General features: G+C 51.7%; 1 protein-coding gene across 2 annotated transcripts in view; it reads right to left on the bottom strand.

The window, feature by feature from the left end:
- LOC120051389 (inositol polyphosphate-4-phosphatase type I A-like) overlaps positions 1-26,472 on the bottom strand; it is a 48,694-nt gene that overhangs the window by 2,423 nt on the left and 19,799 nt on the right. The window contains exons 6-23 of one of the 2 annotated variants that reach the window (XM_038998230.1): positions 26,285-26,364; positions 12,546-12,660; positions 12,320-12,410; positions 11,601-11,748; positions 9,762-9,892; positions 9,501-9,605; positions 9,307-9,415; positions 7,581-7,767; positions 6,821-7,039; positions 6,226-6,538; positions 5,801-5,833; positions 5,334-5,506; positions 4,499-4,622; positions 4,156-4,423; positions 3,978-4,075; positions 3,738-3,850; positions 3,414-3,568; positions 1,699-2,275 (exon numbers count right to left, since the gene is read on the bottom strand). In XM_038998230.1, coding sequence (XP_038854158.1) covers positions 2,095-2,275; positions 3,414-3,568; positions 3,738-3,850; positions 3,978-4,075; positions 4,156-4,423; positions 4,499-4,622; positions 5,334-5,506; positions 5,801-5,833; positions 6,226-6,538; positions 6,821-7,039; positions 7,581-7,767; positions 9,307-9,415; positions 9,501-9,605; positions 9,762-9,892; positions 11,601-11,748; positions 12,320-12,410; positions 12,546-12,660; positions 26,285-26,364 — 2,643 coding nt within the window. In that variant the 3' untranslated portion in view covers positions 1,699-2,094. Of the gene's footprint in view, positions 1-1,698; positions 2,276-3,413; positions 3,569-3,737; positions 3,851-3,977; positions 4,076-4,155; positions 4,424-4,498; positions 4,623-5,333; positions 5,507-5,800; positions 5,834-6,225; positions 6,539-6,820; positions 7,040-7,580; positions 7,768-9,306; positions 9,416-9,500; positions 9,606-9,761; positions 9,893-11,600; positions 11,749-12,319; positions 12,411-12,545; positions 12,661-26,284; positions 26,365-26,472 lie in introns of those variants that run through there. The other variant, XM_038998229.1, reaches the window with a different exon arrangement.

Here is a 26,472-nt window from a genome sequence, read left to right as displayed (position 1 = left end):
CAATAGAGGTAGTTCTACACCAGCATACTTATCAATAGATGATCTGACTTTATACATTTCTATTATTTACAATATGGATTTACAAGATTGAAAAAGTAAATACTGTAGAATACTGAGAAATAAATACTGCATGTACCTACGTATTTGTCGATAATGTAAAACAGTAACATTGCACAAAATCAGTAAAAAAAAAAAGAACTCTGAATATTCAAAACCAAACCAATGAACTAACCTAAATACACCATTAAACCCAGCCTCTCTCCCATACCAGTCACACAGGTGAGAGGCCTATAAGAAGCTTGCATATAGCTCAACCAACAAGGACAAAATAATCCCTCCAGTTTTCCATTGTGGGGGGTCTAGAAGTTGGAAATGGGGGGTGGAGGGGATGTAATACAAGCGTGACAATCTCACAGAGGCTATTTTGGGACGGATGGTCCATTTCTTTAGTAGGTCACTTTAGATTGGATTGAGTGTGGCCGTCTTGGGACGTAACACAGCACTGAAGACAGGTATTATACTGATTAAAATGGAGAGAGGCTATGGGGCTGGAAAACGATAATACCACTAGTCTACATATTAATGAGTGCATATACCATTAGATAGCTAATCATGTTTTTATGGGACTAGATAGCAACTACTGTATATGATAATGGTGTATGGACTCTCAGCAGAGACCAGGAAGTCCAGAGTGCAAGGCTTGGAAGTAACCCAAAGAGTCTCTGTGGAAGCGGGATGGATTTGGGCTGCTGGGAGATCTGGAAGTAACACTTTGACCTGGAATAAAGATCCAAGACCTGTATCTAGCATCTGAGACCTGGCTAAATCATTTGGCACAACAAGCATGGGCTGTGTCTCAAATCATCCCCTATATTTAGTGCACTACTGGTCAGAGGTAGTGCATCATTTGGTGGTAGGGAGCCATTTGAGGTTTGCCCATGTACATTCTCTTCATCTTCTCTGTCATTTCCCTAGAACTGCAACACTTATAGGTTCTCTAACAAAGAACCAATTCATATATACAAACTCCATAGTAAATAGGAAACTTGGTACAGACATGAAATCTGATATCAACTAAAAAATAAACACCTCGGAAACACTACACTGCATAATCAAACAAGCCAACAAAGCTCCCCTGAAATATCATACATTCCCAGATTTAGTCAATTCAAATTGCTCCGACCATGATGAAACTGTGTCAATTGGCAAGACAAGCGAATAACCTTCATTAAGATGACAACGTTGATTAAAAAAAGTGCATTGGTTTAAAGTGAAAGCGGACACAAGTCTCTCCTGCTGTAAGAGTAGGAAGGCCTGAGGAACAACAACAAAATGGCCACCAGATCAAAACAACATCAGCTTGATATTGCATGGCCAAGCCATCCCTTGGCTTATGCTGTATGCAAACCTTATGGAAGACGTAAACGTCAAGCAAGCCAGAACATTTGCATGACTGAAAATAAGCTCTGTGCAAAACCAAAGGATCCATGACATCACATTATCATAATAGCATGGTTATAATCATGTCATGAGTTGGGAAGCTGCATTATAAATACTCAAGGACAACTGGGACAAAACTTCCATTAAATTCAGCTAAAACTTCTTACCGTCTTTATTTCAAAGTTTCTCCCCATACTCTTTGTATTTGATTGTTGTAAAACAATGGATGTTAAACTGAGAAATATGTCAGAACACTGACAGTAACAGTCTCATACAGTACTGCACATAGAACTTTAGACCAGCCTCCTGCTCTGACTGGATTGGTTGGGACAGAGAGCAGGGCGGGAGGAGTGCTGGCTGCCCATTAGGTGGAACAGCTGGCAGTTTAGCCCGAGTGACGCACATAAAGTCCAGTCAGGTACACACGGTCTGCCCTCGACCAATCAGAGGGTTCTCCCGGCTGAGCTCCAGACAGACTGACATAGAGCGACTGACTGACTCCCTGACTGCCTGTCTTCCTCCTTGACTGACAAACTAAATTTTGCCTTTCTTCCTGACTGACTGACGGACGGACACACTGGGGGGAACGGGCAGAGAGAAGAGGTGAGTAGAGGTCGAGAGTAGGTGGGGCTGGGTGGCAGAGGGGCTGTGCCTTCAGCTGCAGCGGAGCTTGGCCAGGAAGTAGGCGACGCTGAGGAACAGCCAGACGACCAGCAGGTTGGGGCTGAGGGCCAGCAGGGGCAGGGAGTACAGCAGGCTGGGGTCCAGCCTGAAATCACGCACAGGCAACAGGCCACTCAGGTTCTTCTGGGTGACCCCCTCCCTGGTCCCAATGCTGCGGAGAGGGGGAGGGAGGGAGAAGAAGCCGGGGCCAAAAAGTACAGGTGGCATGGATGGATGGATGGATAGAACAGGGATGAAGTGGCCAATAAGAGTGGAGGAGACGGTAATAAACAATATGAATGATATGTGGTGGCCATGATCAGCCATGGATAACAAAGAGATACCAGTGATGGTGCAGGTGGGGGGTGATAACATTAAGGTTAGGGACAAAGCCAGTGGAATGGAACGTGAAAAGACCCATTCAGCCAGAAACAAATCCCAAACAAGGATAAGAAACACACCAAATTAAAAACGGATAACGGAAATCATTCCAACCAAAACATGAGAAATGATAGACATTGTCATAAAAGAGGAAGAGAAAGAGAGAAAGGAGAAAATTAAGAGAAATGTTCTGCATCTTTAGGAAAGAAAAGATCAAGAGGTAAGAAGAGAAGACAGTGATGTGATTCTCCATGTTCATACCACAGACAACAGATATGGGGGGGGGGGGGGGGGGGGGGGTTATACTCCAATCCATTTCATTTCAGTCAAGTCATTGAATTTGGATTCACTTCCTGAATAGCAGGTGGGGTGGGGGGGTATGCCAGCCTCAAGCCATGCACTTAAAATTCCCCATACCAAATAGGAACAGGAAGTGGGCAGGTGAAGAGAGGAGCGAGAGACCATGCACGGAGCTGCAGGACAGCATTGCATTACTACCCAACAGATCTGTACTCTACAGGGCTTCTGTTCTGGGAGTCGTCACATCCTTACACAAGGTTTCTGTTCCTTCTACCCTCCATTTCGTCTAGCCCTTCTTATCTTCTCAGCAAGCAGTGTCAGAACAGGGGGATGGGGTTGGAGGAGAGCTGGATAGGGGGATGATGTGGGGGTATGGAAAGCGAGCTCTGTCATCATGGGGGAGCATTCTCCACAAACTGGCTGGACAGACTGACAAGCAGATGCTGCGTGAGGAACCAATGCTAATTACAGAAAATTAAAATATAACTTTTATATATTATGTTTTTTTTTCTTTTTTTTTTTTTTTTTAATGGGGGAGAGGGGACCCTGTAGTTGGCACTGTCCCAGCATATGGAGCGAGCAATATGTATGTGTTTCATTTTAGTTCAGGCAGTGGGCTGGACACCTACCTGCGCATGCAGTCGAGGGCCTGGGAGAAGACCTGTGGGGCCATGCCATGTTCGTGCTGTAGGATCAGACACTGCTCCAGGGTGACAGACATGGCCGTGCGGTCCTTAGCACTCTTACAGCTGGTGAAACGCACACCGTTCAGACGACGACAGATCTGGGGAAGAGAGACACCAGGAAATAATAGACAGCAGGCTGCTCACTACAAAATCATTCTTCAGGCCTGCTCTGGATCCTCATTAGTAACATCCATACAGAAGGAAATGGACTCGAAAGGATAATCTCCAATAATTCATTCATGGCCCTGCAGCGAAAAATGGGCCTACCTCTGCTGCCTGCCACAGGATGTCTACATTCTTGTTCTTCCTGGCGTGGACGTTCTGTCCCAGGAACCTCAGCAGCTCTGGTAGACACGTCTGGGAACGGGACCTGGGCAGGCCTGAGACCAGGAGAGGGGGGGGGGGGGGGGGGGGGGTGTTATAGGCTACATCTTAACAATATTCTCCATATAGGGCCATTTACTTCAGGTAGGACCATATAGGGCCATTTACTTCATGGTGACTTACAGTCCTCAGGTAAGACCTCCTTGAACTGTTGATAGTAGGAGTTGAGTCTGGCCAGACTCTCTAGGTTAATGATCTCCTGCAGAGACGTGTCTCCAAACCTGTCACAAACAGGACACATGTCAACAATACAGGGACATCACCACTCTTCATCCCTCTATCATTCCTCCCCCCCGCTCACTTCTCTGCCAGCGTCTGCTGTTCGTTGATTCCCACGTTGAAGAGCACCGGCTGGACGCGCAGCAGCATGCCGTTCTGGATCTCCCGCGGCAACGCGTCAAACATGGTCTCCGGCAACGGGATGCGGACGTTGAAGCCGTCCCGGTTGCCAGTGATGACCGGCAGCATGTCGGGGGAGGAGCTGGAGGTTGCCTGGGTCACCTTGAAGGTAACGTTCCGTAGGTCCATGATGCCTACCGACATGTCCTCCAACATGGACAGCTCCTCGCCTGGGAGGTGGGAGGTATGTGAGAAAGTGAACAATTATTAAACAGAGAGAGAGAATGAGAGAGTGTGTACTTTACCGTAGGTGCTGAGCAGAGACTCAAACTGGGCCAGCAGGCCGATGGTGTAGAGCTGCCTGAGGAAGCCATCGTCACGGAGACAGTTCCTCAGCTTGATGATGAAGCCACAGATGAGGGCAGTGAGCTGGAAACCGATATTAACATTAACACTGAGTATACAAAATATTAGGAACACCTGCTCTTTCCATGACACTGGCCAGGTGAATCCAGGTGAAAGCTATGATCCCTTATTGATGTCACTTGTTAAATCCAATTCAATCAGTGTAGATGAAGGTGAGGAGACAGTTTAAAGAAGGATTTTTAAGCATTGAGACATGGATTGTGTATGTGTGCCATTCAGAGGGTGGATGGGCAAGACAAAACACTTAAGTGCCTTTGAACGAGGCATGGTAGTAGGTGTCAGGCACATCGGTTTGCGTGTGTCAAGAACTGCAACGCTGCTGAGCTTTTCACACACAACAGTTTCCTGTGTGTATCAAGAAGGGTCCACCACCCAAAGGACATCCAGCCAACAAGACAACTGTCGGAAGCATTGGAGTCAACATGGGCCAGCATCCCTGTGGAACGCTTTCGACACCTTGTAGTCCATGCCCTGACAAATTGAGTCATATGAGGGCAAAAGGGGGGGTGCAACTCAATATTAGGAATTGTTCCTAATTTTGGTATCCTCAGTGTATATTAACAATCAGCATTCACTTCAACGTCACATACATTTTTATTTATTTACACACATTCTACTTCCCTGCTTGTGTGTCTGTATGTACGCGCACATGTGTGTTTGCTAATGGGTGTCCGTGCACACGTGTGTATGCATCTGCATGTGTCCTGTGCTGACCGTCTGGCAGAAGACCACGTCTCGTCTGTATTGCAGGGAGAGGTCCATGGCGATGGTAGGAGCACTGTCCTGCATCAACAGGAACACCATGGAGCTCTTCGCCTTGTCACTCATCATAGCCACACACTCTGTCAGCGTGGTGAGGAGAGGGTACAGCGCCTCGCTCCACTCCCCTGGGCCACACACAAACAACAACAGTAACACACACACACACTATGTACTCTTCTGCACTGAAAGCATCCCGAGAGACCCTTGAACTGCTGCTGCAACTCCTTCATATAATGTGAGACAATAACATGTGACAACACATTGGACTTTAAGTCCTTCATTTCTGATAAGGTACTAGAAACAGAGGTGTCATACAGACGGTGAATATATATAGAGCTAGACGAAGTAGTAGCACTGAGCTGGGCTGCAGCTAGAAGCAGTCAGAGAGACAGAAGCTGGGGAGAGGACAGAGCTCTTACCTGGGAAATCCTCCTCGCCACTGGGGCTGCCATCTGGAAGGGGTGGAGGTGCCACATGCATGGTTAGGGAGCGCCATCAGCAACATGGCAGACAGCACACACAGTACAGTAAGCACATAATAAGCTAGCTGGCTACAATACATAGGCTGAGCTGACACATAGGAGGCTACAGCAACGGGACTTTGGCTGGCCTCCAGGATACAACAAGCACTGACAGACCTACCTAACACAGAGAAATGAACCATTCACAAATAGGAAATATACATCTTTGGAATGTTTAAGAAAAAATACTGCACAAAAACAAGGTAGACCAATTCTAATAGGTTGAGATATGACGAATATGATAGCAGTATGATGATAGGACAAATGTGCATGACAAAGCAAAAAAGCAAGTGAAGTGAAGTGAAGTGAAGAAAGAAACCTACATGGGTTTTTGTCAGGGCTGGGTGGGCATGCATGAGTCAGATTCAGGGTGAGAGCAGGCAGGAGGGAGGATGATGAGGAAGGTAGTGATGATGATGATGATGATGATGAAGGCTCCTCCTGGGTCATGCAGTCGGGGTTGATCCAGAACGCCCTGGTACTCTGGTTACCTTTTTTACTACTGCCGCCCTGCTGGTGGTCTGGGGTAGTGTCCCCCTGGCTGCTGTCGCCAGGCAGACGGTCCTTCTGAAGGAGTTTGTCCACCCGCTGGATGATACACTCCAGACTCTTGTCTACATTTACCCACACCTTCTCCTGGGGGGAGGGAATGAAGAGGAGGAATACAAAAGAGAAGAATAGTGTAGGGGAAGGGAGAGAAGGGAGGAGAGACGAGAGAGGAGAATAAACAAAAGCCAATAAAATCTAGAGTTCCAGTCTAGACATCTGATGGACCAACAAACCAAACAAAAACACAACAAATCCCTCACACTGCTTTCTTCCTTACATACTGGAACTGTATTTAAGTGCTCCTAAACCACGAAGGCTAAACTGGAGTTGACCTGTGAACCCCTGAGCCCTGGTGACCCCTTGCCTTACCCACTCCTCCTCGTGCCAGTCGACGTGCAGCGAGGAGCGGCTGTTGCATCCGCTCCACTTGGCCAGCAGCGTGTCCCGGTCGTTGCGCAGGACTACTTGATCGGTGGCGTCGGCGGAGGGTGACGCCTTGGAGGCAATAAACTCGGGGCGTGCCGCGTTCAGTGCCTGGATGGCCGAGGCCAGCAGTTTGCAGTCGCACTCCGTCACCAGCTGGCGAGTCTGAGGGTAAAGGTCATACGAACCACAGGCAATTGAGCCAAGCGAGAGGCCGTTCTGTATTCTCTTCTGTCCACATGATGACAAATTAAATTGGTCAAATCATTTATGAATCTCTTTGGGTTTATGACTGAAGACAAAATACACACCCCACAAAGGTCAGTAAAACAGCACAAACAGACCTGGTACCCGGCTAGAGGCTCTCCTTCCCCAACAGACCTGGTACCAGGCTAGAGGCTCTCCTTCCCAAACAGACCTGGTACCAGGCCAGGGGCTCTCCTTCCCCAACAGACCTGGTACCAGGCTAGAGGCTCTCCTTCCCCAACAGACCTGGTACCAGGCCAGGGGCTCTCCTTCCCCAACAGACCTGGTACCAGGCTAGAGGCTCTCCTTCCCCAACAGACATGGTACCAGGCCAGGGGCTCTCCTTCCCCAACAGACCTGGCACCAGGCCAGGGGCTCTCCTTCCCCAACAGACCTGGTACCAGGCTAGAGGCTCTCCTTCCCCAACAGACCTGGCACCAGGCTAGAGGCTCTCCCTCACCTTATCAGCCAGGATGGCGAGGGTCCTCTCCAGACCGTTGGCAGAGCGGTCCTTGGCGGCGCGGGACAGTCTCTCAGCATAGTAGCTGACCTGGGTCTTCAGGGTGTTGATGTGGGAGATGATCTCCTTGGCCCGGACAATGTCCTGGGGGATGTACACTATAGACTGACAGCTGGACAGGGCACTGCTGCAGGGACGGACAGGGTGGGGTGTTAGGAGAACACAGCATTTACCATGAGTCACTCATACAGTAGTCACAGACACGTAGACACAGACACAGAGACAGTAGTCAGACACACAGACAGTAGTCACAGACACACAGACAGTAATCAGACAGTAGACGCAGACAGAGACAGTAGACACGTACAGAGACAGACAAGAGACAATAGACGCAGATGTGTAGACAAAGATGGTAAGAGCACACACAGGATCGTGAGACTGAATGTGCACTGCATTCTGGGAACTGAAGGAGATTGTATTTCTGCAACATTCTCTCACACTGCTTGACAGATTACACACCTGGCTGCATACAATTCATATCTGAATAATTCAACTCTGTTGGAATATTCTACTCTGCAGGTCTGGGACTGAGGTGAGCATCCACATCTGCATGCACAAGCCTGTTCCTCACCTGGAACACAGACAACACTATCTAGACATAGAACCACAGATGTTCAGAGTGAGGCAGACTCTGTTTAAGATGTAGAATGTACAATGCTATTGTTATGGATCTGTTGGTCTCTGTAGTTCTATGCCTCAAACCCCATAGCAAGCGCTCTACTGTAGATCACCCTCTGTCCATACACAGTAGCTTACGATGGTACTCACAGGCGGCCATTGTGGATTCACACTTACAGTGGTGAAACACAGGTAGGTGACTGAGTGACTCAGCCTTACAGCTAAACGACAAACTCAGTGACGGCGAACAAACAATCATTTCCGTGCAGAAAGAACCAAACAAACAGTGGGCAGAATAAAATGACTAAAGAACAGAATCAGAGTACATAGGAACTCACCATTCTTCCTCATAAACGCTGATTAGAAAATAAAGATGCAATTGGAAAAAATTAAAAAGCCAGAAAACTGAAAATCGTCTTTGAAATATAATTAACGGGAAATGCCCAGGCTAAAAGCAGCATAGCATGTAGTGTACAATGAGAAAACGGCAAAACAGACAGGAAGTCGGCCGTCAAAATACGGACCATGCAGTAGCACAGGAACAAGGGAAAACAGACGTACACGGATTTGATAAAAGAAGCATTGCATTTGACAGCATGTTGTGGGGTATCATTCATTAACCACATAAATAATATCATTCTCAGGACGTGATTCTCAACTGTATAATGACGTTAATGTTTCGACGAAAGCAGTGGTTTGTGTTTAATGGAGGTATTCATTCTGCCTAATGGTTAAAACCTGTTAAAACACCGTAAACATGTTTCGATGTAGTCCAACGTTACAATACCATTTTAAAAGGGGACGGGGAGAGGTACAAGGGTGTTTCTCTAACAAAAGCAGACTTACGATTCACTTGATTAGAAATGTGTCCGTTAAAAACAAGACTTAAAAAGCCAAGCCAGTACACAGCCAGATAGTCAGTAGGGTTGTTAGCTGAGTAGATTAGTGAGCATTGGCAGCAAGAAGGACACACGTAATACAAAGGTCTAACCAAGGTTCTACCACAGTTCCACCTGGGTTCCACCTCTTTGTGAGGTTCTGTACTCACTGTTTCTTGGCCTCCTCGAACTTGGTGATTTGCTTGCGCAGGCCGCTGTTCTTGAAGCCCTGGCAGTGGGCGGCGGGAGCCCCGATAGTCACCACGTCATACGTGTGGTCTGGGGGAACATAACTATTAAGGCCAAAGTGGAGAGATGCATGAACATCCAGGAGGGGAAAAACAGGGAATGGGGCTCAGCTCACCAAAGCCAGACTCATCCTGCACCCTCATCCTCTGGACATGAAGGTTGGTGGGTATGAACTCCAGCTTCCTCTCTGCCTTCAGGTTACTGGCCTTGAACGACGGACCTGGAGGAAAGACCAGAGAAAAGAGAGGGGTGGAATAGACAGAGTAGGATTCTCATGTTAAACCACAACAAACCAAGCACCTTAGACATAGTTATCTGAGGCTGAAATAAGTTAGTGAGTGTGTTACTTGTAGTCGTGTGTGTGTACAGTACTAACCCTTGTAGTTGGTGAGGTCAGAGAGAGTCTCCTGGTAGGCGAGGATGATGGTCTGGTACTGAGTGACTATCTGTCGTCGTAGGTTCTCCCAGCATGGTGACAACTCCCCCAGCTCCTCCAGCTCACAAACCCTGAACACACAAACACACACACTTTGGCAATTTAGGCATTAAGTGACATTTTATTAATGCACACTCCATAAAAAAAATCCCTGGACATGGTCATAAATGTGCATGTCTGGGTGTCTGTGTGTGTGTGTGTGTGTGTATATATATGTCTGTGTGTGTGTGTGTGTATATATCGCGATACATGGCCCCATCCATCCTCCCCTCAATACGGTGCAGTCGTCCTGTCCCCTTTGCAGAAAAGCATCCCCAAAGAATGATGTTTCCACCTCCATGCTTCACGGTTGGGATGGTGTTCTTGGGGTTGTACTCATCCTTCTTCTTCCTCCAAACACGGCGAGAGGAGTTTGGACCAAAAAGCTCTATTTTTGTCTCATCAGACCACATGACCTTCTCCCATTCCTCCTCTGGATCATCCAGATGGTCATTGGCAAACTTCAGACGGGCTTGAGCAGGGAGACCTTGCGTGCGCTGCAGGATTTTAATCCATGACGGCGTAGTGTGTTACTAATGGTTCTCTTTGAGACTGTGGTCCCAGCTCTCTTCAGGTCATTGATCAGGTCCTGCCGTGTAGTTCAGGGCTGATCCCTCACCTTCATCATGATCATTGATGCCCCACAAGGTGCGATCTTGCATGGAGCCCCAGACCGAGGGTGATTGACCGTCATCTTGAACTTCTTCCATTTTCTAATAATTGTACCAACAGTTGTTGCCTTCTCACCAAGCTGCTTGCCTATTGTCCTGTAGCCCATCCCAGCCTTGTGCAGGTCTACAATTTTATCCCTGATGTCCTTACACAGCTCTCTGGTCTTGGCCATTGTGGAGAGGTTGGAGTCTGTTTGAGTGTGTGGACAGGTCTTTTATACAGGTAACGAGTTCAAACAGGTGCAGTTAATACAGGTAATGAGTGGAGAACAGGAGGGCTTCTTAAAGAAAAACTAACAGGTCTGTGAGAACCGGAATTCTTACTGGTTGGTAGGTGATCAAATACTTATGTCATGCAATAAAATGCAAATTAATTCCTTAAAAATCATACAATGTGATTTTCTGGATTTTTGTTTTAGATTCCATCTCTCACAGTTGAAGTGTACCTATGATCAAAATTACAGACCTCTACATGCTTTGTAAGTAGGAAAACCTGCAAAATCGGCAGTGTATCAAATACTTGTTCTCCCCACTGTATGTCTGTCTGTGTGTGTGTGAATATGTCTGTGTGTATATGTCTGTGTGTGTGTGTGTGTGTGTGTATATGTCTGTATGTATATATGTCTGTGTGTGTGTGTGTGTATGTGTATATATGTCTGTGTGTGTGTGTATATATGTGTCTGTGTGTGTATATATATGTGTCTGTGTGTATGTGTATGTATGTCTGTGTCTGTATGTATATGTCTGTGTGTGTGTGTGTGTGTGTGTGTGTGTATGTATATGTCTGTGTGTGTGTGTGTGTGTGTGTGTGTATGTATATGTCTGTGTGTGTGTATATATATGTCTGTGTGTGTGTGTATATATGTCTATGTATATAGGTCTGTGTGTGTGTGTGTGTATGTGTGTGTGTATATATGTCTGTGTGTATATATATGTGTCTGTGTGTGTGTGTGTGTATATGTTTCTGTGTGTGAATATGTGTGTGTGTGTGTGTGTGTGTGTGTATATGTTTCTGTGTGTGAATATGTGTGTGTGTGTGTGTGTGTGTGTGTGTGTGTGTGTAGTGTACCTGACAGCGTCCTCCTCCAGCAGTAGTTTGACATACTGTCTGGGGATGTTGAGAGACAACACACTTTCAGCCATCTGTTCTAGCACCCGCAGATGGTGACCGTCCGTGGTGGGGAAACGGTACATTCTGGACATGGTGCCTCCAAACACTGAGAGACACACACGGAAAATACTCATCATCTAACACGATCTCTGAATCATTTATTTTGCTCCACAGTCGAGTAATAAATGATAAAGGACCTGCATATTTCGAAGGTGATATTTTGTCTCGGTGATGATTTAAAGTGTAAGAGGAGTGTGTGAAAAAGTATTTCCTTCCCAGAGGACAATAAGCCATTCCACTGTATACAGATGTCTGTCCAGACACACACACTCACATCTGAGAGTGGTGACTAATAAAAGCAACAATCTCTCACTGAGCGTACGGGTAATGACATTTCTCAGTGAAACCTGCTAACATCCCGCCATGAGGGATGGATCGGATGGATGTCCAATCAAATCATTTAGAGCAGCAGAAATTATTTTTTAGAACAGCCAATGACATTAGGTGAAATGTTACGGAGGATGATACCGAACTGCATTCGTCTCAGGTGACACTTATGAAATATTGGCGCCTGCTTACAAAGCGCCTCAGTGGGGAGACAGACTCTTCTAGTGGGCTTTGGTAGAGGTGGTGCCAGTGGGCTGAGATAATGGGACAGACCCAGATGTCCCTCCTACCTGATGTCAGCAGGGTGTCTTTGCATAAAGATGCATATTTGGCTCTGACGCCCATGGATTCTGTCAGGCTCTCATCCACCGGAAGCACGGTCTGTGGCACACAGGGATAGAAGAGTCACACAATCAGGATGCACACACACACGACCCTGGCCACGGTCTCACAGGTCACGGGTGTCTGACATTTGGTGTCAGCGGTAGGGATCCGGCGAGAGTCTCGGAAGCTCACCCTGCCGTTGATGGTGTCTGGTAACCTGGCAACAGGCAGAGTCCTCTGGTCCCTCTTCTCCTCTATCTGCCAGGCAATGATGGTGATGTTCCCCACGTGCTTGTTCTCTGCAGATCTGTTCATCAATAACACACATCAATAGGGCTGTCAACGGCATCCCCCAGGATCACACAGTCTACAGTCAAGCAGCAACGATCAAACAGCAAAAAACTATGACAGACCCAAAACAATCTAGCTGAAAAATGTATAGGCTTCATATTTACATTACTATGGAGCCATACATTTAAGCATCCTCGTCTGTTATAAGACAATAATAATTTGGGTGCTTACACTTTTCCTATTTCACAAATGTACAAGAATATATTATACATGTTTGAATTAGATTTTTTTTCCTTCTCCCATATCCCAACTCCTCACAGAGTGGGGTCACGGCCAGGGTCAGCCATTGATAACTAAAGAATGAAACAGGATTAGTGAGCGTTGGCAGCAAGCAGGACACACCTGATACAACAGCAACCCTGGAACAATTAGGGTTAAGTGCCTTGCTCAAGGGCACATAGATTTTGTTTTACCTTGCCGGCTCGGGTTACTGGCACAGCGCTCCAACCGCTAGGCTACCTGCCGCCTTACCAAAGGCATGGCATGTTTTATTTTTATTTAACTAGCCAAGTCAGTTAAGAACAAATTCTTATTTTACAATGACGGCCTACCCCGGCAACGCTGGGTCAATTGTGCGCCACCCTATGGGACTCCCAATCACGGCCTATTGTGATAGGATTCGAATCAGGTTGTCTGTAGTGACTGAGATGCAGTGCCTTAGTTCACTGCGCCACTCGGGAGCAATATGAAGATAATTATAATCACATACGAATCCTCTCTGATTCAATTCCATTGTTGGGACTGATCAGCGAGGTGTTTATGGTAGACACGTGTCTCCTCCTACCTCAGGCGTAACCTGTGTCTCCTCCTACCTCAGGCGTAACCTGTGTCTCCTCCTACCTCAGGCGTAACCTGTGTCTCCTCCTACCTCAGGCGTAACCTGTGTCTCCTCCTACCTCAGGCGTAACCTGTGTCTCCTCCTACCTCAGGCGTAACCTGTGTCTCCTCCTACCTCAGGCGTAACCTGTGTCTCCTCCTACCTCAGGCGTAACCTGTGTCTCCTCCTACCTCAGGCGTAACCTGTGTCTCCTCCTACCTCAGGCGTAACCTGTGTCTCCTCCTACCTCAGGCGTAACCTGTGTCTCCTCCTACCTCAGGCGTAACCTGTGTCTCCTCCTACCTCAGGCGTAACCTGTGTCTCCTCCTACCTCAGGCGTAACCTGTGTCTCCTCCTACCTCAGGCGTAACCTGTGTCTCCTCCTACCTCAGGCGTAACCTGTGTCTCCTCCTACCTCAGGCGTAACCTGTGTCTCCTCCTACCTCAGGCGTAACCTGTGTCTCCTCCTACCTCAGGCGTAACCTGTGTCTCCTCCTACCTCAGGCGTAACCTGTGTCTCCTCCTACCTCAGGCGTAACCTGTGTCTCCTCCTACCTCAGGCGTAACCTGTGTCTCCTCCTACCTCAGGCGTAACCTGTGTCTCCTCCTACCTCAGGCGTAACCTGTGTCTCCTCCTACCTCAGGCGTAACCTGTGTCTCCTCCTACCTCAGGCGTAACCTGTGTCTCCTCCTACCTCAGGCGTAACCTGTGTCTCCTCCTACCTCAGGCGTAACCTGTGTCTCCTCCTACCTCAGGCGTAACCTGTGTCTCCTCCTACCTCAGGCGTAACCTGTGTCTCCTCCTACCTCAGGCGTAACCTGTGTCTCCTCCTACCTCAGGCGTAACCTGTGTCTCCTCCTACCTCAGGCGTAACCTGTGTCTCCTCCTACCTCAGGCGTAACCTGTGTCTCCTCCTACCTCAGGCGTAACCTGTGTCTCCTCCTACCTCAGGCGTAACCTGTGTCTCCTCCTACCTCAGGCGTAACCTGTGTCTCCTCCTACCTCAGGCGTAACCTGTGTCTCCTCCTACCTCAGGCGTAACCTGTGTCTCCTCCTACCTCAGGCGTAACCTGTGTCTCCTCCTACCTCAGGCGTAACCTGTGTCTCCTCCTACCTCAGGCGTAACCTGTGTCTCCTCCTACCTCAGGCGTAACCTGTGTCTCCTCCTACCTCAGGCGTAACCTGTGTCTCCTCCTACCTCAGGCGTAACCTGTGTCTCCTCCTACCTCAGGCGTAACCTGTGTCTCCTCCTACCTCAGGCGTAACCTGTGTCTCCTCCTACCTCAGGCGTAACCTGTGTCTCCTCCTACCTCAGGCGTAACCTGTGTCTCCTCCTACCTCAGGCGTAACCTGTGTCTCCTCCTACCTCAGGCGTAACCTGTGTCTCCTCCTACCTCAGGCGTAACCTGTGTCTCCTCCTACCTCAGGCGTAACCTGTGTCTCCTCCTACCTCAGGCGTAACCTGTGTCTCCTACTCAGGGTAACCTTCCTCCTAGGCGTAACCTGTGTCTCCTCCTACCTCAGGCGTAACCTGTGTCTCCTCCTACCTCAGGCGTAACCTGTGTCTCCTCCTACCTCAGGCGTAACCTGTGTCTCCTCCTACCTCAGGCGTAACCTGTGTCTCCTCCTACCTCAGGCGTAACCTGTGTCTCCTCCTACCTCAGGCGTAACCTGTGTCTCCTCCTACCTCAGGCGTAACCTGTGTCTCCTCCTACCTCAGGCGTAACCTGTGTCTCCTCCTACCTCAGGCGTAACCTGTGTCTCCTCCTACCTCAGGCGTAACCTGTGTCTCCTCCTACCTCAGGCGTAACCTGTGTCTCCTCCTACCTCAGGCGTAACCTGTGTCTCCTCCTACCTCAGGCGTAACCTGTGTCTCCTCCTACCTCAGGCGTAACCTGTGTCTCCTCCTACCTCACCTCAGGCGTAACCTGTGTCTCCTCCTACCTCAGGCGTAACCTGTGTCTCCTCCTACCTCAGGCGTAACCTGTGTCTCCTCCTACCTCAGGCGTAACCTGTGTCTCCTCCTACCTCAGGCGTAACCTGTGTCTCCTCCTACCTCAGGCGTAACCTGTGTCTCCTCCTACCTCAGGCGTAACCTGTGTCTCCTCCTACCTCAGGCGTAACCTGTGTCTCCTCCTACCTCAGGCGTAACCTGTGTCTCCTCCTACCTCAGGCGTAACCTGTGTCTCCTCCTACCTCAGGCGTAACCTGTGTCTCCTCCTACCTCAGGCGTAACCTGTGTCTCCTCCTACCTCAGGCGTAACCTGTGTCTCCTCCTACCTCAGGCGTAACCTGTGTCTCCTCCTACCTCAGGCGTAACCTGTGTCTCCTCCTACCTCAGGCGTAACCTGTGTCTCCTCCTACCTCAGGCGTAACCTGTGTCTCCTCCTACCTCAGGCGTAACCTGTGTCTCCTCCTACCTCAGGCGTAACCTGTGTCTCCTCCTACCTCAGGCGTAACCTGTGTCTCCTCCTACCTCAGGCGTAACCTGTGTCTCCTCCTACCTCAGGCGTAACCTGTGTCTCCTCCTACCTCAGGCGTAACCTGTGTCTCCTCCTACCTCAGGCGTAACCTGTGTCTCCTCCTACCTCAGGCGTAACCTGTGTCTCCTCCTACCTCAGGCGTAACCTGTGTCTCCTCCTACCTCAGGCGTAACCTGTGTCTCCTCCTACCTCAGGCGTAACCTGTGTCTCCTCCTACCTCAGGCGTAACCTGTGTCTCCTCCTACCTCAGGCGTAACCTGTGTCTCCTCCTACCTCAGGCGTAACCTGTGTCTCCTCCTACCTCAGGCGTAACCTGTGTCTCCTCCTACCTCAGGCGTAACCTGTGTCTCCTCCTACCTCAGGCGTAACCTGTGTCTCCTCCTACCTCAGGCGTAACCTGTGTCTCCTCCTACCTCAGGCGTAACCTGTGTCTCCTCCTACCTCAGGCGTAACCTGTGTCTCCTCCTACCTCAGGCGTAACCTGTGTCTCCTCCTACCTCAGGCGTAACCTGTGTCTCCTCCTACCTCAGGCGTAACCTGTGTCTCCTCCTACCTCAGGCGTAACCTGTGTCTCCTCCTACCTCAGGCGTAACCTGTGTCTCCTCCTACCTCAGGCGTAACCTGTGTCTCCTCCTACCTCAGGCGTAACCTGTGTCTCCTCCTACCTCAGGCGTAACCTGTGTCTCCTCCTACCTCAGGCGTAACCTGTGTCTCCTCCTACCTCAGGCGTAACCTGTGTCTCCTCCTACCTCAGGCGTAACCTGTGTCTCCTCCTACCTCAGGCGTAACCTGTGTCTCCTCCTACCTCAGGCGTAACCTGTGTCTCCTCCTACCTCAGGCGTAACCTGTGTCTCCTCCTACCTCAGGCGTAACCTGTGTCTCCTCCTACCTCAGGCGTAACCTGTGTCTCCTCCTACCTCAGGCGTAACCTGTGTCTCCTCCTACCTCAGGCGTAACCTGTGTCTCCTCCTACCTCAGGCGTAACCTGTGTCTCCTCCTACCTCAGGCGTAACCTGTGTCTCCTCCTACCTCAGGCGTAACCTGTGTCTCCTCCTACCTCAGGCGTAACCTGTGTCTCCTCCTACCTCAGGCGTAACCTGTGTCTCCTCCTACCTCAGGCGTAACCTGTGTCTCCTCCTACCTCAGGCGTAACCTGTGTCTCCTCCTACCTCAGGCGTAACCTGTGTCTCCTCCTACCTCAGGCGTAACCTGTGTCTCCTCCTACCTCAGGCGTAACCTGTGTCTCCTCCTACCTCAGGCGTAACCTGTGTCTCCTCCTACCTCAGGCGTAACCTGTGTCTCCTCCTACCTCAGGCGTAACCTGTGTCTCCTCCTACCTCAGGCGTAACCTGTGTCTCCTCCTACCTCAGGCGTAACCTGTGTCTCCTCCTACCTCAGGCGTAACCTGTGTCTCCTCCTACCTCAGGCGTAACCTGTGTCTCCTCCTACCTCAGGCGTAACCTGTGTCTCCTCCTACCTCAGGCGTAACCTGTGTCTCCTCCTACCTCAGGCGTAACCTGTGTCTCCTCCTACCTCAGGCGTAACCTGTGTCTCCTCCTACCTCAGGCGTAACCTGTGTCTCCTCCTACCTCAGGCGTAACCTGTGTCTCCTCCTACCTCAGGCGTAACCTGTGTCTCCTCCTACCTCAGGCGTAACCTGTGTCTCCTCCTACCTCAGGCGTAACCTGTGTCTCCTCCTACCTCAGGCGTAACCTGTGTCTCCTCCTACCTCAGGCGTAACCTGTGTCTCCTCCTACCTCAGGCGTAACCTGTGTCTCCTCCTACCTCAGGCGTAACCTGTGTCTCCTCCTACCTCAGGCGTAACCTGTGTCTCCTCCTACCTCAGGCGTAACCTGTGTCTCCTCCTACCTCAGGCGTAACCTGTGTCTCCTCCTACCTCAGGCGTAACCTGTGTCTCCTCCTACCTCAGGCGTAACCTGTGTCTCCTCCTACCTCAGGCGTAACCTGTGTCTCCTCCTACCTCAGGCGTAACCTGTGTCTCCTCCTACCTCAGGCGTAACCTGTGTCTCCTCCTACCTCAGGCGTAACCTGTGTCTCCTCCTACCTCAGGCGTAACCTGTGTCTCCTCCTACCTCAGGCGTAACCTGTGTCTCCTCCTACCTCAGGCGTAACCTGTGTCTCCTCCTACCTCAGGCGTAACCTGTGTCTCCTCCTACCTCAGGCGTAACCTGTGTCTCCTCCTACCTCAGGCGTAACCTGTGTCTCCTCCTACCTCAGGCGTAACCTGTGTCTCCTCCTACCTCAGGCGTAACCTGTGTCTCCTCCTACCTCAGGCGTAACCTGTGTCTCCTCCTACCTCAGGCGTAACCTGTGTCTCCTCCTACCTCAGGCGTAACCTGTGTCTCCTCCTACCTCAGGCGTAACCTGTGTCTCCTCCTACCTCAGGCGTAACCTGTGTCTCCTCCTACCTCAGGCGTAACCTGTGTCTCCTCCTACCTCAGGCGTAACCTGTGTCTCCTCCTACCTCAGGCGTAACCTGTGTCTCCTCCTACCTCAGGCGTAACCTGTGTCTCCTCCTACCTCAGGCGTAACCTGTGTCTCCTCCTACCTCAGGCGTAACCTGTGTCTCCTCCTACCTCAGGCGTAACCTGTGTCTCCTCCTACCTCAGGCGTAACCTGTGTCTCCTCCTACCTCAGGCGTAACCTGTGTCTCCTCCTACCTCAGGCGTAACCTGTGTCTCCTCCTACCTCAGGCGTAACCTGTGTCTCCTCCTACCTCAGGCGTAACCTGTGTCTCCTCCTACCTCAGGCGTAACCTGTGTCTCCTCCTACCTCAGGCGTAACCTGTGTCTCCTCCTACCTCAGGCGTAACCTGTGTCTCCTCCTACCTCAGGCGTAACCTGTGTCTCCTCCTACCTCAGGCGTAACCTGTGTCTCCTCCTACCTCAGGCGTAACCTGTGTCTCCTCCTACCTCAGGCGTAACCTGTGTCTCCTCCTACCTCAGGCGTAACCTGTGTCTCCTCCTACCTCAGGCGTAACCTGTGTCTCCTCCTACCTCAGGCGTAACCTGTGTCTCCTCCTACCTCAGGCGTAACCTGTGTCTCCTCCTACCTCAGGCGTAACCTGTGTCTCCTCCTACCTCAGGCGTAACCTGTGTCTCCTCCTACCTCAGGCGTAACCTGTGTCTCCTCCTACCTCAGGCGTAACCTGTGTCTCCTCCTACCTCAGGCGTAACCTGTGTCTCCTCCTACCTCAGGCGTAACCTGTGTCTCCTCCTACCTCAGGCGTAACCTGTGTCTCCTCCTACCTCAGGCGTAACCTGTGTCTCCTCCTACCTCAGGCGTAACCTGTGTCTCCTCCTACCTCAGGCGTAACCTGTGTCTCCTCCTACCTCAGGCGTAACCTGTGTCTCCTCCTACCTCAGGCGTAACCTGTGTCTCCTCCTACCTCAGGCGTAACCTGTGTCTCCTCCTACCTCAGGCGTAACCTGTGTCTCCTCCTACCTCAGGCGTAACCTGTGTCTCCTCCTACCTCAGGCGTAACCTGTGTCTCCTCCTACCTCAGGCGTAACCTGTGTCTCCTCCTACCTCAGGCGTAACCTGTGTCTCCTCCTACCTCAGGCGTAACCTGTGTCTCCTCCTACCTCAGGCGTAACCTGTGTCTCCTCCTACCTCAGGCGTAACCTGTGTCTCCTCCTACCTCAGGCGTAACCTGTGTCTCCTCCTACCTCAGGCGTAACCTGTGTCTCCTCCTACCTCAGGCGTAACCTGTGTCTCCTCCTACCTCAGGCGTAACCTGTGTCTCCTCCTACCTCAGGCGTAACCTGTGTCTCCTCCTACCTCAGGCGTAACCTGTGTCTCCTCCTACCTCAGGCGTAACCTGTGTCTCCTCCTACCTCAGGCGTAACCTGTGTCTCCTCCTACCTCAGGCGTAACCTGTGTCTCCTCCTACCTCAGGCGTAACCTGTGTCTCCTCCTACCTCAGGCGTAACCTGTGTCTCCTCCTACCTCAGGCGTAACCTGTGTCTCCTCCTACCTCAGGCGTAACCTGTGTCTCCTCCTACCTCAGGCGTAACCTGTGTCTCCTCCTACCTCAGGCGTAACCTGTGTCTCCTCCTACCTCAGGCGTAACCTGTGTCTCCTCCTACCTCAGGCGTAACCTGTGTCTCCTCCTACCTCAGGCGTAACCTGTGTCTCCTCCTACCTCAGGCGTAACCTGTGTCTCCTCCTACCTCAGGCGTAACCTGTGTCTCCTCCTACCTCAGGCGTAACCTGTGTCTCCTCCTACCTCAGGCGTAACCTGTGTCTCCTCCTACCTCAGGCGTAACCTGTGTCTCCTCCTACCTCAGGCGTAACCTGTGTCTCCTCCTACCTCAGGCGTAACCTGTGTCTCCTCCTACCTCAGGCGTAACCTGTGTCTCCTCCTACCTCAGGCGTAACCTGTGTCTCCTCCTACCTCAGGCGTAACCTGTGTCTCCTCCTACCTCAGGCGTAACCTGTGTCTCCTCCTACCTCAGGCGTAACCTGTGTCTCCTCCTACCTCAGGCGTAACCTGTGTCTCCTCCTACCTCAGGCGTAACCTGTGTCTCCTCCTACCTCAGGCGTAACCTGTGTCTCCTCCTACCTCAGGCGTAACCTGTGTCTCCTCCTACCTCAGGCGTAACCTGTGTCTCCTCCTACCTCAGGCGTAACCTGTGTCTCCTCCTACCTCAGGCGTAACCTGTGTCTCCTCCTACCTCAGGCGTAACCTGTGTCTCCTCCTACCTCAGGCGTAACCTGTGTCTCCTCCTACCTCAGGCGTAACCTGTGTCTCCTCCTACCTCAGGCGTAACCTGTGTCTCCTCCTACCTCAGGCGTAACCTGTGTCTCCTCCTACCTCAGGCGTAACCTGTGTCTCCTCCTACCTCAGGCGTAACCTGTGTCTCCTCCTACCTCAGGCGTAACCTGTGTCTCCTCCTACCTCAGGCGTAACCTGTGTCTCCTCCTACCTCAGGCGTAACCTGTGTCTCCTCCTACCTCAGGCGTAACCTGTGTCTCCTCCTACCTCAGGCGTAACCTGTGTCTCCTCCTACCTCAGGCGTAACCTGTGTCTCCTCCTACCTCAGGCGTAACCTGTGTCTCCTCCTACCTCAGGCGTAACCTGTGTCTCCTCCTACCTCAGGCGTAACCTGTGTCTCCTCCTACCTCAGGCGTAACCTGTGTCTCCTCCTACCTCAGGCGTAACCTGTGTCTCCTCCTACCTCAGGCGTAACCTGTGTCTCCTCCTACCTCAGGCGTAACCTGTGTCTCCTCCTACCTCAGGCGTAACCTGTGTCTCCTCCTACCTCAGGCGTAACCTGTGTCTCCTCCTACCTCAGGCGTAACCTGTGTCTCCTCCTACCTCAGGCGTAACCTGTGTCTCCTCCTACCTCAGGCGTAACCTGTGTCTCCTCCTACCTCAGGCGTAACCTGTGTCTCCTCCTACCTCAGGCGTAACCTGTGTCTCCTCCTACCTCAGGCGTAACCTGTGTCTCCTCCTACCTCAGGCGTAACCTGTGTCTCCTCCTACCTCAGGCGTAACCTGTGTCTCCTCCTACCTCAGGCGTAACCTGTGTCTCCTCCTACCTCAGGCGTAACCTGTGTCTCCTCCTACCTCAGGCGTAACCTGTGTCTCCTCCTACCTCAGGCGTAACCTGTGTCTCCTCCTACCTCAGGCGTAACCTGTGTCTCCTCCTACCTCAGGCGTAACCTGTGTCTCCTCCTACCTCAGGCGTAACCTGTGTCTCCTCCTACCTCAGGCGTAACCTGTGTCTCCTCCTACCTCAGGCGTAACCTGTGTCTCCTCCTACCTCAGGCGTAACCTGTGTCTCCTCCTACCTCAGGCGTAACCTGTGTCTCCTCCTACCTCAGGCGTAACCTGTGTCTCCTCCTACCTCAGGCGTAACCTGTGTCTCCTCCTACCTCAGGCGTAACCTGTGTCTCCTCCTACCTCAGGCGTAACCTGTGTCTCCTCCTACCTCAGGCGTAACCTGTGTCTCCTCCTACCTCAGGCGTAACCTGTGTCTCCTCCTACCTCAGGCGTAACCTGTGTCTCCTCCTACCTCAGGCGTAACCTGTGTCTCCTCCTACCTCAGGCGTAACCTGTGTCTCCTCCTACCTCAGGCGTAACCTGTGTCTCCTCCTACCTCAGGCGTAACCTGTGTCTCCTCCTACCTCAGGCGTAACCTGTGTCTCCTCCTACCTCAGGCGTAACCTGTGTCTCCTCCTACCTCAGGCGTAACCTGTGTCTCCTCCTACCTCAGGCGTAACCTGTGTCTCCTCCTACCTCAGGCGTAACCTGTGTCTCCTCCTACCTCAGGCGTAACCTGTGTCTCCTCCTACCTCAGGCGTAACCTGTGTCTCCTCCTACCTCAGGCGTAACCTGTGTCTCCTCCTACCTCAGGCGTAACCTGTGTCTCCTCCTACCTCAGGCGTAACCTGTGTCTCCTCCTACCTCAGGCGTAACCTGTGTCTCCTCCTACCTCAGGCGTAACCTGTGTCTCCTCCTACCTCAGGCGTAACCTGTGTCTCCTCCTACCTCAGGCGTAACCTGTGTCTCCTCCTACCTCAGGCGTAACCTGTGTCTCCTCCTACCTCAGGCGTAACCTGTGTCTCCTCCTACCTCAGGCGTAACCTGTGTCTCCTCCTACCTCAGGCGTAACCTGTGTCTCCTCCTACCTCAGGCGTAACCTGTGTCTCCTCCTACCTCAGGCGTAACCTGTGTCTCCTCCTACCTCAGGCGTAACCTGTGTCTCCTCCTACCTCAGGCGTAACCTGTGTCTCCTCCTACCTCAGGCGTAACCTGTGTCTCCTCCTACCTCAGGCGTAACCTGTGTCTCCTCCTACCTCAGGCGTAACCTGTGTCTCCTCCTACCTCAGGCGTAACCTGTGTCTCCTCCTACCTCAGGCGTAACCTGTGTCTCCTCCTACCTCAGGCGTAACCTGTGTCTCCTCCTACCTCAGGCGTAACCTGTGTCTCCTCCTACCTCAGGCGTAACCTGTGTCTCCTCCTACCTCAGGCGTAACCTGTGTCTCCTCCTACCTCAGGCGTAACCTGTGTCTCCTCCTACCTCAGGCGTAACCTGTGTCTCCTCCTACCTCAGGCGTAACCTGTGTCTCCTCCTACCTCAGGCGTAACCTGTGTCTCCTCCTACCTCAGGCGTAACCTGTGTCTCCTCCTACCTCAGGCGTAACCTGTGTCTCCTCCTACCTCAGGCGTAACCTGTGTCTCCTCCTACCTCAGGCGTAACCTGTGTCTCCTCCTACCTCAGGCGTAACCTGTGTCTCCTCCTACCTCAGGCGTAACCTGTGTCTCCTCCTACCTCAGGCGTAACCTGTGTCTCCTCCTACCTCAGGCGTAACCTGTGTCTCCTCCTACCTCAGGCGTAACCTGTGTCTCCTCCTACCTCAGGCGTAACCTGTGTCTCCTCCTACCTCAGGCGTAACCTGTGTCTCCTCCTACCTCAGGCGTAACCTGTGTCTCCTCCTACCTCAGGCGTAACCTGTGTCTCCTCCTACCTCAGGCGTAACCTGTGTCTCCTCCTACCTCAGGCGTAACCTGTGTCTCCTCCTACCTCAGGCGTAACCTGTGTCTCCTCCTACCTCAGGCGTAACCTGTGTCTCCTCCTACCTCAGGCGTAACCTGTGTCTCCTCCTACCTCAGGCGTAACCTGTGTCTCCTCCTACCTCAGGCGTAACCTGTGTCTCCTCCTACCTCAGGCGTAACCTGTGTCTCCTCCTACCTCAGGCGTAACCTGTGTCTCCTCCTACCTCAGGCGTAACCTGTGTCTCCTCCTACCTCAGGCGTAACCTGTGTCTCCTCCTACCTCAGGCGTAACCTGTGTCTCCTCCTACCTCAGGCGTAACCTGTGTCTCCTCCTACCTCAGGCGTAACCTGTGTCTCCTCCTACCTCAGGCGTAACCTGTGTCTCCTCCTACCTCAGGCGTAACCTGTGTCTCCTCCTACCTCAGGCGTAACCTGTGTCTCCTCCTACCTCAGGCGTAACCTGTGTCTCCTCCTACCTCAGGCGTAACCTGTGTCTCCTCCTACCTCAGGCGTAACCTGTGTCTCCTCCTACCTCAGGCGTAACCTGTGTCTCCTCCTACCTCAGGCGTAACCTGTGTCTCCTCCTACCTCAGGCGTAACCTGTGTCTCCTCCTACCTCAGGCGTAACCTGTGTCTCCTCCTACCTCAGGCGTAACCTGTGTCTCCTCCTACCTCAGGCGTAACCTGTGTCTCCTCCTACCTCAGGCGTAACCTGTGTCTCCTCCTACCTCAGGCGTAACCTGTGTCTCCTCCTACCTCAGGCGTAACCTGTGTCTCTCCTACCTCAGGCGTAACCTGTGTCTCTCCTACCTCAGGCGTAACCTGTGTCTCTCCTACCTCAGGCGTAACCTGTGTCTCTCCTACCTCAGGCGTAACCTGTGTCTCTCCTACCTCAGGCGTAACCTGTGTCTCTCCTACCTCAGGCGTAACCTGTGTCTCTCCTACCTCAGGCGTAACCTGTGTCTCTCCTACCTCAGGCGTAACCTGTGTCTCTCCTACCTCAGGCGTAACCTGTGTCTCTCCTACCTCAGGCGTAACCTGTGTCTCTCCTACCTCAGGCGTAACCTGTGTCTCTCCTACCTCAGGCGTAACCTGTGTCTCTCCTACCTCAGGCGTAACCTGTGTCTCTCCTACCTCAGGCGTAACCTGTGTCTCTCCTACCTCAGGCGTAACCTGTGTCTCTCCTACCTCAGGCGTAACCTGTGTCTCTCCTACCTCAGGCGTAACCTGTGTCTCTCCTACCTCAGGCGTAACCTGTGTCTCTCCTACCTCAGGCGTAACCTGTGTCTCTCCTACCTCAGGCGTAACCTGTGTCTCTCCTACCTCAGGCGTAACCTGTGTCTCTCCTACCTCAGGCGTAACCTGTGTCTCTCCTACCTCAGGCGTAACCTGTGTCTCTCCTACCTCAGGCGTAACCTGTGTCTCTCCTACCTCAGGCGTAACCTGTGTCTCTCCTACCTCAGGCGTAACCTGTGTCTCTCCTACCTCAGGCGTAACCTGTGTCTCTCCTACCTCAGGCGTAACCTGTGTCTCTCCTACCTCAGGCGTAACCTGTGTCTCTCCTACCTCAGGCGTAACCTGTGTCTCTCCTACCTCAGGCGTAACCTGTGTCTCTCCTACCTCAGGCGTAACCTGTGTCTCTCCTACCTCAGGCGTAACCTGTGTCTCTCCTACCTCAGGCGTAACCTGTGTCTCTCCTACCTCAGGCGTAACCTGTGTCTCTCCTACCTCAGGCGTAACCTGTGTCTCTCCTACCTCAGGCGTAACCTGTGTCTCTCCTACCTCAGGCGTAACCTGTGTCTCTCCTACCTCAGGCGTAACCTGTGTCTCTCCTACCTCAGGCGTAACCTGTGTCTCTCCTACCTCAGGCGTAACCTGTGTCTCTCCTACCTCAGGCGTAACCTGTGTCTCTCCTACCTCAGGCGTAACCTGTGTCTCTCCTACCTCAGGCGTAACCTGTGTCTCTCCTACCTCAGGCGTAACCTGTGTCTCTCCTACCTCAGGCGTAACCTGTGTCTCTCCTACCTCAGGCGTAACCTGTGTCTCTCCTACCTCAGGCGTAACCTGTGTCTCTCCTACCTCAGGCGTAACCTGTGTCTCTCCTACCTCAGGCGTAACCTGTGTCTCTCCTACCTCAGGCGTAACCTGTGTCTCTCCTACCTCAGGCGTAACCTGTGTCTCTCCTACCTCAGGCGTAACCTGTGTCTCTCCTACCTCAGGCGTAACCTGTGTCTCTCCTACCTCAGGCGTAACCTGTGTCTCTCCTACCTCAGGCGTAACCTGTGTCTCTCCTACCTCAGGCGTAACCTGTGTCTCTCCTACCTCAGGCGTAACCTGTGTCTCTCCTACCTCAGGCGTAACCTGTGTCTCTCCTACCTCAGGCGTAACCTGTGTCTCTCCTACCTCAGGCGTAACCTGTGTCTCTCCTACCTCAGGCGTAACCTGTGTCTCTCCTACCTCAGGCGTAACCTGTGTCTCTCCTACCTCAGGCGTAACCTGTGTCTCTCCTACCTCAGGCGTAACCTGTGTCTCTCATACCTCAGGCGTAACCTGTGTCTCTCATACCTCAGGTGTAACCTGTGTCTCTCATACCTCAGGCGTAACCTGTGTCTCTCATACCTCAGGCGTAACCTGTGTCTCTCATACCTCAGGTGTAACCTGTGTCTCTCATACCTCAGGTGTAACCTGTGTCTCTCATACCTCAGGTGTAACCTGTGTCTCTCATACCTCAGGTTTAACCTGTGTCTCTCATACCTCAGGGTCAGGTTTAACCTGTGGTTCTTCTCCTGCAGCAACTCCTTCACAGGAAACAGAGCTGAGCCCAATAAATACATCTAGGTCAGGAGAAAGAGAGAAAGCGAGAGAATAAAAAGAGAGAAAGCGAGGGAGAGAACGAGGGAGTGAGCGAGAGAGAAAGGATACAGAGACAGACGTCGAAGAAA

Source organism: Salvelinus namaycush, chromosome 7 (assembly GCF_016432855.1).
Source record: "Salvelinus namaycush isolate Seneca chromosome 7, SaNama_1.0, whole genome shotgun sequence".
Taxonomy (NCBI): domain Eukaryota; kingdom Metazoa; phylum Chordata; class Actinopteri; order Salmoniformes; family Salmonidae; genus Salvelinus; species Salvelinus namaycush.
This window is presented reverse-complemented; position numbering and strand designations above follow the sequence as displayed.